This window comes from Rhincodon typus, chromosome 25, assembly GCF_021869965.1.
Source record: "Rhincodon typus isolate 14 chromosome 25, sRhiTyp1.1, whole genome shotgun sequence".
NCBI lineage: Eukaryota > Metazoa > Chordata > Chondrichthyes > Orectolobiformes > Rhincodontidae > Rhincodon > Rhincodon typus.
In genome coordinates this window covers 38,695,106-38,709,189 of record NC_063356.1, presented here as the reverse complement: position 1 = coordinate 38,709,189, position 14,084 = coordinate 38,695,106, and the positions used below count along the sequence as shown (strand labels likewise).

At 42.8% G+C, this 14,084-nt stretch overlaps 1 protein-coding gene across 3 annotated transcripts in view; it reads left to right on the top strand.

The window, feature by feature from the left end:
* The window catches only part of LOC109930967 (transcriptional enhancer factor TEF-5-like), a 144,229-nt gene extending 130,151 nt beyond the window's left edge, over positions 1-14,078 (top strand). For all 3 annotated transcript variants that reach the window (XM_048612144.1, XM_048612145.1, XM_048612143.1), the window contains 4 exons: positions 1,756-1,929; positions 4,034-4,174; positions 5,351-5,503; positions 7,818-14,078. In XM_048612144.1, coding sequence (XP_048468101.1) covers positions 1,756-1,929; positions 4,034-4,174; positions 5,351-5,503; positions 7,818-7,931 — 582 coding nt within the window. In that variant the 3' untranslated portion in view covers positions 7,932-14,078. The remainder of the gene's footprint in view (positions 1-1,755; positions 1,930-4,033; positions 4,175-5,350; positions 5,504-7,817) is intronic.
* Positions 14,079-14,084: the final 6 nt, after the last annotated feature.

Here is a 14,084-nt window from a genome sequence, read left to right as displayed (position 1 = left end):
ACACACACACACACACACACACACACACACACACACACACACACACAGCAACACTGCCCCTAACCCGCACACACAAACCCTGCCCCTGAGCATAGTGGCCTTGACGCAGACCCTCCCTGTGCTCACCTACTCTCAAACCGCTGCTTCAAATCATTATCCTGTCCTGAGTACTATGTTCAGGAATTTGATTGATTTGAAAAGCTAGAACAGCGCTGATGTATTTTCCTGAATGCTCATGACCCTTTGTTACTTACATTTGAACACCCTTTTGAAAATTCCCCCTCATGAATGAAAAATTTGCCTTTGGATTCTGCTGGGAATTAGCTCTGAAATTTGCCAAGGCTCACTGTGCTTCTGCTGACGGACTACCCTCGACATGCCTTTGTTCTTCCTCAGTGTAATGCTTCTGTGTACTTGCTTTCAGTTTGTGTGCAAATAGAACTACTGCCTGTTTTATCTTGAAACCCAGCTTCAATTAGTATTTCCAACTTGGTTTTTGCCACCATCAGTCCCTAGTTTGTAACTGCCATTTCTTCTGAGTCGCAGGTCACCGTGAAACTCTCCAGACTGTCTTTGAATCCACACAACTTAAAGACAAATGAGTAAAAGAAAAACTTTCATATAAATGGCACCTGTGACTGCCCCAAAACACTTCACTGTCAAAGACATTTTTCTAAAGTGTAATCACTGCAGTCATGCAGGAAGGTGCAATGAGACAACACTATGGCTTTAAGAGATACATTTGGTCCTTTTTTTAATGAAGAATGGTTGAGATGCCAAGCAGTCTGCTCCAAAGTCCACAAATTGCGTCTTTTTTTCTAAATTCAAAACAATAGAAGCAGCCTGAACGGGTGGGGTCAAAATCCCACAGAATCAGGATTTTTAGTTTTAGTTTTCAGTAGCAGTTGCTACTGGGGTCTTAAAGCTGGGCTTGGAAGCTGTTTTTCCTCTCTCAGTTACAGCTAAAAGCTTGGGTTCTCTTCCTGCTGCTAGAATTGCATGTGAGACAATCTATTTTACTGAATTTGCCTTTGCCAAGGGTGTGTTTATGGGATGTTACAATATTGGAACAGTTACTGTTTAGTAGTAAAACAATCCATCATTCTGTTAAGTTTCCCGATACAGTTAAGTTATTCCAGTTTCTTCTTTCTTTTGTTGTCTTTTAACTATAGTGTATGAATAAAGTGTGTTTTGCTTCAAGACTGGTAGTTTGACCATTCATATTGCATCTGGAGTGCACTTGCCTTTAAAATAAGACAATGTTTAGGGTCTAGGCTATCTCCTTGATATGTTTTGAGGGGGTTTTGTCTGCTCCATGACAGCAGCAACTAGTTTGTACCCAGCAAACTCCCACAAACAGCAATAAGATAAATGGCCAGGGAATCTGGTTAAGGTGTTGGTTGGGGCATGAATGTTGGTCCGGTCACCAGGGAAAGCACTTTGTATTTTTTTATGTAGTTCACAGGATGTGGACATCTCTGGCTAGCTCAACATGTATCACTCATTCCCCTTCGCACTGAAAGAATATGGCTTGTACCACTGTGGGACCTTTATAAGGCTACCTGAGGGGAAAGATTGAGCCTTTGGTTTAATCTATCAGTCACAACTATGTCTTCAGGTGTCTGGATTGCTACTGGGTCCAGGAGCTTCCAATTCAGGCACACAAGTTCCCCAAATGGGCCGCAGCTGAATGGAAGTGAAGGTGGTCTTTGGCAGGAAGGAATGAAGTAACTCACCTCCTTTCTTTTTTTGCAGTATAACAAACACCTCTTCGTACACATTGGTCAGACAAACCCATCCTACAGCGACCCGTTACTGGAGGCCGTGGATATCCGTCAGATCTACGACAAATTTCCAGAGAAAAAGGGCGGGTTGAAGGAGTTGTTTGAGAAAGGACCACAGAATGCCTTCTTCTTAGTAAAGTTCTGGGTAAGGCCCCCGCTTCCTTCTCGCTGTTGTCCTCTGTGGACCATATGGTCGCTGTTACTTGCTGGTCCGTTGATCTTATGGGCCCAAAGTGACAATTGAAATGGCACTTGGCTGGTGTTGTGACCTCAACAACTTTGTTTTAATCAGTTTTGGGGTCAGTTAGCTATAGCTGATTAGTGAAAAATAAGGCCATAATGTGGGTTCAACCCCCACCCTGGCTGTGAAGGTTTGGAAAGGCTTATCTCCTCATTTTACCCTACACTTATGAAGTGGACCACCTCAAGCTGTACATAACTCCCTGTCACAATCTCTCTAATGGAGAGTGTTGGCTATGGTCGTTTATAGTCTATGATTCCTTACTGATTTCAATATTGAACATTGCTGGGGAAAGGAACAGCATGAATCAGCAACAATAACATGTTTAATTAGTGCCTTTTACATAGTGAAACATTGCAGGAAGCTCCACTGAAGTGTTAAGTCATCAAAGTTGGCACCAAATTCCCACCTGCTTCCTGGGTAACACTCTTCCTGCTGCCAGCAATGACTCTGATCTAATTTTCAAATTGTAAATCAAGCCCCCAGCAATACACAGTGAGGTTTACAATGTCTGGCATCTCTGGGTGAAGTATTAATTACAGACAGAATGGAGGGAACTTTAAGTGTTCAGGAATAGCAGACGGCTGTGGTGAAAGTCTGACCCAACCCTCCTTCAGTTTTTGGCTTTAAAAGGGGACTGACTTATTCTGCCAAGGTATGTTGTTGATTTAATATTGAAATGAGCTGCATGCATTAAATTTAATTCAAGTATCAGTTCCTGGGCCAGAACTTGCCAGAGCTCGAGAACCCAGCAGCTAAAGGCATGTGATAGAGGCCAGATCGTCAGCTAGGGTCTTTCCAACACCACTTGTGGGCCAAGAGAAACAGAAAACCCCCTCGCAGGTTTACAAAGCTAATCTGCTTTTCTTCCCATTGATCTCTCTCTCTCTCTCTCTGACCATCCAGAAATCATACCCACTTTCCAGCATTGCACCCCCACTTCGCCACTAAATCCCAGAAAAATGTTTGACCAACAACCTGTCATCTCGCTAACCCACCACCACATCCCACTCCTCAACCAATATGGTATCGCCCTGACCCACAATCCCTCCCTCCTTCCCTCCTCTCTGCTCTCCAGCTATAGTCTGGCACACTGCTTTGAGTTATTTAATTATTGTCACGTGTATCTTGTTACAAAACACAAGTGAAAAGTGTTGTAGAGTGTCACCACTCTCTGACACCATCTTTAAATACAGAAAAATAAACCAAAATATAGAATATAAAGGCAGAAAAATGAAGAAATAAAGGAAGTCCAACTTTACAAACGTGTATTGGTCAGGCTTGCAATCTCTGGCTGTCAGTTGGAAAATGAAGCAAAAGAACTTGAATACGGTCTTGTCACTAAAAGAATCTCTAGGGAACCCACATCCATGGGTTTACCGGTTGTCCTGCCTTTATGTCAATGTAAGGACCAATGGGGAATGTTCTGTTGTACTGTGTTCAGTGCATCAACAGGTGGCGCTTGCGTATAACATTGCAGACTGAAACACTGGTGATGGAAACAAACAGATCACTCCAACTTTATGGGAGCGGAGAATGCCAACCTGATCTCAGCCTCTCTAAGGACTTATCAAAGATCAAACCCCACTACTCAAGAAGGGAGGAAGAGAGGAAAAAGTGTAACTACAGGCCAGTCAACCTGATATCAGTAGTAAGAAAGGAATTATAACCTACAATTGAGTGCATGGTAACGGGGAACTTGGAAAAATATAACGACTTGAGCACTGTCATTGATTTATAGAAGGAAAATTGCGTATGACAAATCTACGAAGAGTTTTTTTGCACTTGTAACCTGTGTTTCCCTAACTGTGGCATGCAACCTTCCTTAAAACTGACTTCTTTTATCGAAAGTGTTCATCACCTTCCATCATATCCTCTGACAGGGTTCAGGGCCAAACTTTGTTTGGTGATGCTCCTTTGAAACACCCTGGGGCAGTGAAAGCGCTATCTGAATGTGAGTTATTGTCGGTGTCATCCAGGGCCTCATTCTGTGCCACTGTCTCCTCAGGCGGACCTGAACAGCAACATCCAGGATGGGCCTGGAGCTTTCTATGGAGTCAGTAGCCAGTACACGAACTCTGAGAACATGACCATCACCTGCTCCACTAAAGTCTGCTCTTTCGGAAAACAAGTCGTGGAGAAGGTGGAGGTGAGCAACTATTCTCAGGGAAAAAAAAACACCAAGAAGTGATTTAAAAGGATATTATTAAGTTGGAGAGAGGTCAGAAGAGATTTACCAGGTGTGGAAGGTTTGAGTTATAAAGAAAGGCTGGGACTTTTTCACTGGAGCACAGGAGTTTGAGAGATGACCTGATAGAAGTTTATAAAATAATGAGCTTTATAGACAGAATTAATGGTGATTGTCTTTTCCCTAGGAAGGGGGATTTCAAGACACTTTTAACGTGAGATGAGAGAGATTTAAAGAAGACATGAGGGGCAATTTTTTTACACAGAGGGTGGTTTGCCTGTGGAAGTGGTGGACGTGGGTATAATTACAATGTTTAAAAGACGTTTAGATTAATATGTGAATAGGAAAGGTTTGGAGGGATATGGGCCAAGAGCAGGCAGGTGGGACTTGGTTAGTTTGGGATTATGTTTGGCATGGACTGGGTCTGTTTCCGTGCTGTATGACTCTGCGACTCTATAAGAGGAAGCAGAATGTTGTTGTTCTAGTAGTGAAAGGATGGTGAGGTTGAGGAGTGGGAATTTTTTGTTTCACATTTCTGGATCACTAAGTCGTTTGGTGACAGTCAGACACCGAGTCCACTTCCTCATTAAGAACTGCAAATGACTTATTCCATCCAAGGAGCTGTCACCTCCTCAAACGTACAGGAGCAATGTCTCTTCTCTGTTTCCCCTAACAGCCATTGAGAGAACCTGTCTCAGAGAGATTACCATTGTACCCAGTAAAGGATAAATTGGTGGTGTTGGCTGTCTAAACAAAGAGGGGAGAAATTGAACAAGCCCCTTTAAGGTGCAGTACAACCAGAAGCATTGTCTGCATGTTAAATAATGATAATGCTGGTCTAATAATCCAGTCAGTTTTTTGAAGGGATTATGTGTTATTCTGTAGATTGCACCATTCATTCTGCAATGGACCAACTGGCCTGCAGCACTCAGCCACAGCAGCTTTCTGTGTGAAATTCAGATCCTTCCAGTGCAAGTGCTTCAACAAAGGCTAATTAACCATCAAGATGGAACCAAACAAGCTCCTGCATCATTCAAATGTGATTTACTGTTTCTTGCACAACAGGTAGATTTTACCTTTACAGAATAACTGATTCTATATAATGCTTTGTGTCTTCTGTCTCTTGTTGGGCCACAGACAGAATATGCCAGGCTGGAGAATGGAAGGTTTCTGTATCGGATCCACCGCTCCCCAATGTGTGAATACATGATCAATTTCATCCACAAACTCAAGCATTTACCAGAGAAGTACATGATGAACAGTGTGCTAGAGAACTTCACTATCCTGCAGGTAAGTACCAGTCTGGTCATCTCCAGCCACGCCACTGATTCACTGCCCCCACCCTTTCTTATTGGTATGAATGTAAGTCACTGGCACCAGTGAGGGAGAATGTTCACACAAAGTCATTGACAGAAGCAAGTCTTGTTGAACAGGGTAGGTTTATTATCTAGTACTTAACAGTATGTTATAACAGTGACATGAGAATCTCTAATAAGACCTCAGGCTAGATTTGAGATTAAGTACACATCGCTGTTTAGCTACATGAAACATGAAAGACTAGAACTCTATCTAACTCCTCCCAGGAAAGGCCCTCTATATCCCAATGGGTGAAGCTTATCTTGTGATGCCAGTTAACTCTTTTAGGTACTAACTGCTTTGTACAACAAGCACACAAACAAACACCTGATCTGCAAATGCAAGAGATGGAGAACACAGTGGTCAGGCCAGCAATATTATGACTGAATGAGCTCACCCGCTTCCCCAAATAATAAGGTGTCCCAACTTGTGAACATAGATCTCCCTCATAATGGTGCATTCAATACGCTGTCCCGACATAAACTCACTGCACCTACACTCACGTACACCTCACACATTAACATTACTTGAGGGATTATAATATTACACTTCATGGATCTGCTTGGTAACCACTCCTCCTTTTGAAACAAAAATCTGTCATTACCAAGATCAAACGTTTACAACTGACCTGTGCCTGGCAAATCAAAGCACCGCAGCATTATGACTTATTAATTATGGCTGATTCCTCCTGTGGGTCAATGGCTAACCCATTGAAAAGCAGCTCAGAGGCTGGGAATATTGCAGTGAGTAACTCAGCTCTTGCCTCCCCAGGGTCTGTCTACAAGGCACAAGTCAGGACTGTCATGGAATACTCCTCACCTGCCTGGAACATCATTTCTGGAAGTTTCTACAGTGTCCTTTGTCCTATTCTAATGATTTATAGTAAAGTAATTTTTGAATGTACCCAATCTCCACTATTTACACCCTTAGTGGATCACCTCTGTCATCACTTTTTACAGCTGAAAGGCTTCATTTCCTCCAGTTTCTCTCTGCTACCCTGGACGCCTGCCTTACAGCTCTTCCTGAGCTGCCTCAAGGGCTCGAATATCTACCGTGGGTCTTAATGACAAGAACTCAAAAAGTTCAAATTCAGGTCTGCCGTAGGTGACTTCCTGGGCTATGTTGTGCCAGTCACTACCTTAAGCAATGTGAGACTATCACTTTGATTTGAGTTAACCCTTAATATGTTTCATCATTTGAACCATAAAGTAAATCCTCTGTACCCACAGAATCATGAATTCACCTAGCTGTGCCAAAAATGAAGTAACCACAAAAATCAACAGCCAGGGGCAAAATTCGCAATTTTTAACCTATTTTAAAATGAACACTTCATCATTTGTGAGGATTCTCGGGAATGGAACCCTTGTGGATACAGAGCAATTACTGTATTATCTGAGGGTGTAACTCTTGAGACCTGAACCACTTTATTTTTGTCTCTTTCTCATGTTCTCTTCCTCAAACTCTCCAAAGGTGAAATGTTTTGATAACACAAAATAATGACTGTACCGCACTTCCTATATCACACATCTTAAGCTGAACAAAATTTGACTCTTTAGCCCAGGGCTGGGCTTCCATGTAATTCCATTATCACAAGGGCAGGAGTCCTACTGAAGTCAAACAAATGAAGTTGCCATAGCAGCAATAAATGTGAATAATCGGTGTCAAATCTTGGGACAGGACTTTTAAGATTTATGTAAGTTATAGAGGTTTACAAAATCATGAGGGGTATAGATAAGGTGAATAGCAAGGGTCTTTTCCCTAAGATGGGGGAGTTCAAAACTCGGGAGTATATTTTTAAGGTGAAAGGAGAAAGTTTTAAAAAGGATATGACGGGCAATGTTTTTACACGGACTGCCAGAGGAAGTGATGGATGCAGGTACAGTTACAACGTTTAAAAGACATTTTGATGAGTACATGAATGGGAAAGATTCGGAGGGATATGGGCCAAACACAGGCAGGTGGGACTGGTTTAATTTGGGAACATGGTCGGCATGGACAAGTTGGACCCAAGGGTCTGTTTCCGTGCTGTATAACTATGACTCTAAGTGTAAGTTGTTGTTGAACATAATTAATCAATCGATGACTGTTTGCCTCTAGCAATTGACCTTAATGTTTCACCCTTCACCTCTGGTCCATTCTCTGACGCCGAACTCCAGGGTGATGCTGGGAAGGTGCTGCAAGGTGACTTTTGTGCTGTACAACTGCATCTCAGCTCAAGCTCTCCCCTCTCTCTCTTGTTTTCTGCCAGGTTGTGACCAACCGGGACACCCAGGAGACCCTGCTGTGTATAGCGTTTGTATTTGAAGTGTCGACAAGCGAACACGGTGCACAACATCACGTTTACCGGCTGGTGAAGGACTAGGAGCTCACCCCCCCACCCCAAAACCTCCCCTACACAGAGGGTGCTACCGCCTGCCATTTATCTACACACCTTGGTGCCTGCTCATTTTTACCAAACACAAAAAAAATCTATTTTTCACAGAAATACAGATATTTTTACATTCGAACAAATGTAAAAAAAAGCGCAAAAAAAAATGAACTGTTGTGAAGTCAAAAGAACAATATTCTGCACTACTTCTGTGAGGGTCATGTATGTGTGTGTGTGTTTTAATTTCCTCTCTCCAGAACTTGAGCTCAGTGAGAGGTAATGGTACGGTTTTTCTTCCTTTTTTTATAAAAAGAATAATATTTACATTTCAGGGATAGTAAGCATTGGATAAGGATCACTTTCAGAAAGTAAGTGTTAATGGGGGCTTGTATGTAGGAACGTTGCCTTCTTACCATCGTTGTTGGAGGGAGGGGGAACAGAGAGTAAAATGCCTCCATTTTGTTTGCTTGCAGTCACAAAATGGCAGCCGTGCTTTTGTAGTCATTGCCATCTATCAAGATGCTTGATGGGAGTTTGGTATCATCACCCCTTCAATTTCTCAAAACAATTCTGTGTGGGTGACAGGAGAGGCAGTTGACTTGGGTCGAAGTTCCAGGATATAAGGAGTTAATTAGAAGGCTCCCTTCCCAGTTTGCATTTCTCCTTTCTGACAGACGTGGTTACATCATAAAAGGTAGACACAACGGATTTGAAAGAGGTGCTCATTAAAGCGGAGGCTGGTATTATAAAGGACAGGTTTCACATGAAACTATTGACTTGCTTGTCCACCCAGTATTTGTAAGCTTAAAATGCAAAAGCGGGACAACTTTTCCCCACCTGATACTCCCCTCTGAGGGCAGTCATTCAGTTCCATAGACATCAGCTGCCCCCCTTGCATTGTCCATTTTTGCTCTTACAGTGTGAACAATGGCACATTTTCAACCATACTGGAACAGGAGATCCAGTTGAGAGATTATAATCAACTCTGCAAAGCAATTTGACTCAATGTGGTAGCTGGAACTAACTTTGGGTATATCAAAGCAAACTGATGAAGCCCAGGAAAGATGTATTTATATATAAATTACCTGTCTCAGTTTTGGCCAATATTTTCAAAGCAAACATGTGCCTCAGAGATAAGGCACTTCCCGCTGAGTGAGTTTGTGTGTAGTAGCTAAAGAGAGGCTACTGTTCTGAACTAATGTGACTGGTCCAGCCCTTACCCTAGGTCATGAAATAATACCAAGGGCATGAGAGCTTTGCCTGTTAGATTACACACAGTCAGAACGCTCTCTTCTGGATTACTTACTGTGATGATTCAGCCACTGAAAGATAGGAAGGGCCTGCATTTATATGTTGTTTTTCATAGCTTTAGAATCCCAGTGCAATTTCCAGCCAATAAAATATTTTTGAAGTGCAGTCCCTGTTGTAATACAGGGAATGTGGCAGCCAATCTACACACAGCAAATTTGATAAACAGCAATGTGATAATGAGCAGATCACCTATTGAGTTGGCAGATCATTATGATTGGGGCTCTATTGGCAGTGGGTAAGGTGGATTGGTGTTTGAGCTGAGCATTGGATAGGTACTTATTGAAAAAGACTGAAGAAGTGCCTCCTGAATGCCATTAAATGTCTATACTAACCCCTAGGGATTCCAGTTGTCTGTAGAGGTTGTTGGAGTGTGACGAGGATCTGTTCTGCCCACTGAGTTCACCTTACGTTGTTGCAAGGGAACAACAGGTTCGAACATTCATGTATTTGAAAAGAAGCTATGAGGGGCTTGTAATGTACCAGCCATTAAGGCTGGAGGCCGCACTGGAATGTGGCAGAGGAGTAGGTGATGGAGATGGAGATGAGTGAAGGGAAACTGAGGAATTTCAGGAGCTATCTAACTTGTCTCCCTTCTTCGTCTCCAAATAACCTCAGTTTCTAATGGGGAGATGGGTTGAGTCTGAGGAGGAGTTTACAGTCCTGACTTGACAGCTTAGTTTTAATGAATGGGATAGCGTGTAGGGATTGTTGATTTGGTGAAAGAGGCTTGAATGTCACAGTCAACACCGCTTTGTCTGGTATGTTTTGACTGAGGAGAAAGTGGCTTTCCCACTCTAGTTTCTTGCCACATTTTCAAATCCCGTCGGAGAAAGCACCTGGGGGATTAACAGTCAAATAGTTTGCTGGTATCTGAATTAAAAGGATTGGAGTTCCAGGGGTTACATGGCTGATTCCTTCGACCATCACCTCATGGGTGACCTCTGAAAGGATCTGCTGTCGGTTTTCACCAGCTGGGCCCAGTCCTGCCTTCAACTTCCAGCAAATGTTTGTGGATATTTGATGTAACTCTTCCTTTTGTTTTTGCCCCTTCACTAACCCTGACTGCTGCCGTTTGCTGAGGTCTGCTAACTCACCAAAGTCTAGTTCATAGCCATGGAACCTCGGCACGATTGAGGGACAGAGTGCACCCTTTTAAGATAGGGTGGTCGCCCGAAACGTTTTGAGATTTCTTGATGGCATCGTGTGAGGGGTTGGCTACCAGGGAGCTCTGCATGGCCTGTGGACCTTTGTGATCGGGAATGGGTTGTGGTACGAGATTGGAGTATTGTATTTCTGCATGTTCTTCAGAGTTCTTTAGTGTAGGGGATTCGGTTTTAAAATGCATGCTGTTGACCACATCCAGTCCCGTCTTGTTGAACCCAGAACAACAGAGACTGCCAGCCGCCCACTTTTGACTCTTACCCTCTTTCCTTTCACAACTAATGCAGCGGCCATGACTGTTACAGAATGAAAGAAGTGGGCTTTCATCAAGGGAACTGTGCAGTCAGAAATGCTGTTGAAGACAGAGGTCATGGGTCATCTCCCTAGTTACTCCCAATTGGTGATGATGACTTCTCAGTCCCCAGTCTTCACAGAAATGGAAGCTAGGGCCATCCTTGAAACTACCTTGATGATATTCTTTTTCTTTTGGGATGATTTTAGCAGCGGTCATTTTCAATTGGCATTCCTTTATACTCCTGCCCCAACTTTCCCCACCATGAGTTCAGCCAATTACGATGGCCTGGCCTTTTCATATAGAAGGTACTTGACACTGAGTTTCAGGAAACACTTTAGGAGCTGGCATGAAGATTTTAAAGGAATACAGAGTAATTCCCTATTTGCTGTCCTCTCTCTCCTGTAGTAATATCAATAACAGATGTTGCCGCCATGAGGGATATTTGCAATTGCCGCCATTTTTGGGTGAGTCACTGTGCTAGTATCAGTCAGTGGCTTCCTCAAAGATCCCATGCCGTTCAGTTGGTGGTTGCATTACAGACTAATAGGTCCAAGTTTCAGTCACTGCTTTGTGCTGTTGTGCCAACCAGCCTCAGTAATAGGGATAATGAGCTTACCCTCTGGTGCCATGGTTAGGGGAGCTTCCCACTGCTGCTCTATGTATCCCATTACAATGCAGGCAAGGTGAGAATAGAACCGGGGTTAGTTTACCGTCCTTCAATGGTTCGGGTCACATGTAGGGAAAACGGGCACAGGCTCTTCCAGGAAGAAATCAGTCCCTTCAGAAAATTGGAGACAAGGGGAAATAAAGTTGACACTATTTTTAAGTCACTTTAACCATCCCGGGCGCTAATCAGAACAATTCCATTAAACAGTAATTCCCCCCATCCCCGGGTTCTGACCACACCAGCCTCCAGCCATATTTCCCAGACTGGGCGAACCCCCCCACCAACCCTGCCCCAGAACACAAGGAGCACCAGCAATGTCGGTGAATGACTACCTCTGCAAACACGAGCATGAACAAAACATCCCAGTCAGCAGAAGGGACAAAAGCAGTTGAGAGTCTGTGTACTGGCAGAGAATTGGCTTGCTTTGTAATTTAATTTCTTTTACACCGGAATTAACATTTTCTTATTTTTAAGGATGTAACAAATAGTGGGAGTGGAGGAATTTTAGAAAAGTAGTGGGTTCTTTTCTATATATATATTCTATATGTATATTATATATATGACATATAAAAGGCACTCAGAGACGGTACTCAGGGCATTGTTGCATTTGAGTATCGAAACCTAATTTGTTAGTGATGTCACCTAGCACTTAACTCTGCTGTAAATATCATGTACACAATATTTCTTATTGTGGTTGTCCTGCCACATTCACATTTACTCCAGTTATTAAAGCCTTTTTGTTAGCCTAGACAGTCAGTATGCTGTTCCTTCCTGTAATATAATCCAGTTTTTGCATTTTTGTAAGGAAATAGGTACATTTATATCTCAAAGTACTTCAGATCCATGTCTTGGGAAGATGGGCTCAAGCCCAACAGGCAAAGCCTGGGTGAAAGTCTTCCTGAATTGGCAGCTGTAAAGAACCTAGAGTCGGTTTGGCTTTTTTTTTGGGACTTCTGTGGTTTCTGCTGAGCACAAAGCGTCTGCTTGTTTGCCTGGCCGTATTACTGAGGACAGTCAGAGGATTTTCAGACAATGGGAAGCTCCATCACAGAGAGGGTGGGGAGCATGATCAATGCCTAACCCTTTGGAGAACACTTTCAGCCTCTTTGATTCAGGAGCTGTAGGCCCCGTTGATATTGCACCCAGAGTCTGATTGAGTACATGATTCAGTAGCGACACAGTAAAATCTATTTAAGAGCTCGAGTTCGTCGAATCCCCTGTGCTGCCCATTCCTCTGGAAATTTGATGTTTCTGTTTAATGTCCGCTGTGCTACTCCATTTCATGAAACAGGAACGGCTCCCTCCTCAAAATAAGAAGCTAATAGGTGAACATCAACGTGTTGCTCAATCCCTACCCCCTTTGAAAACAACCCTATAAAATTTTTAATCTGAAAAGGACAAATGGTGGCAAGAACTCATCTGGCCACTGTATGGAGTGACATTGAGAGATTGCCGATTTCAGCAGAAATGCAAAGGCGTTTGAGATGTCATTGCACATATTGGCCTGAGGCATTTCTACCATGAAGTCTCTCTCTGGTTCCAGGTGATTGGAAGTCATTCATCCCTTGGTTTTCTGCAAGTGTCGTACTTTAATATTTTAAATCAGGACACCAGGATATGTCAATAGGATTTTTTTTTTGTAGATATATATTTTGAAGAATCTTTGTAATACTATCTGTGAAGGCTGACAAAAAGGACACTCTGTTTTGAAAAAAATATGTCCTTCTTGATCATTGTATTGTATAGGAACATTACCTCCTTGGCCAATAGCAATGGACTGTTTGTTTTAATTATTATTTCCTCTCATGATGCTAGGGTGCACAGGCGAAATGTGACTACCTTTAACTCCCGATATCGTGCTCACATTCTAGCACAGGCCTTGAGTTCACACAGGCATGAGCCCTTACCAAGCCTGGACAAGCAGAATGGGGTCACTGTGTCGTGGGGACAAGTAGTTTGTCATTGTAAGCTTTCTCAGTGGGTCGCGCTTGTCTGTGAACTGCTTTCTCCAAAAACTATTCGCTTCAAAATTTGTGGAACCAATTTTGTAAATTAGCCAGCCCTCTTCACTGCATAATAACAGCACACAAAATTGCAGCAATTTTTATTTGTGCACTTGTTGAATTTGCATGTATTAAGTTTACTAATTTCTCCTGAGAAAAATCATAATGTTTGTATGTTTTGCAACACTGTCAAGAAAACGCACACTTCCGATCTAACCTCGTCACTTACAAAGTCTTGCTATTCCCCTTTATTCCTCTCTTCTTTCCAAGCTGTGAATATGATGGAGGACATTATCTTTGTTCTTCTCTTCATTCTGATTGGGTTGGGACCTGGACTCATTAAACAACATCCGAATGGAGTGTCCCAACATAACAGCCACTGAACCACTTGCAATCCTGAGCATTCTCACTTGAAACCCAAAGCGCCTCTCTGCTACTTGCAGCTAGAGATTTTATTGGCTTGAAATTTGTGAGCAGAGTTTGGGAACGTGTTGCCTTTGGACAAGTGTGAGTTAAACTGTGCCAAGTAATGTCAGGATCAGCTGCTTGATCTATGAATGGGAGCATAGCTGTAACCTTGAAGTGTAGTTCCTAGTAAACACCCACCTGGCCCATGAAGGACAAAAAAACTTAGATTACTCCTATCAGCGCCTTCTCTTTCCTAAAACCTTAAAGGATAGAATTCTGAAATAACAAGGTGTGGAGCTGGG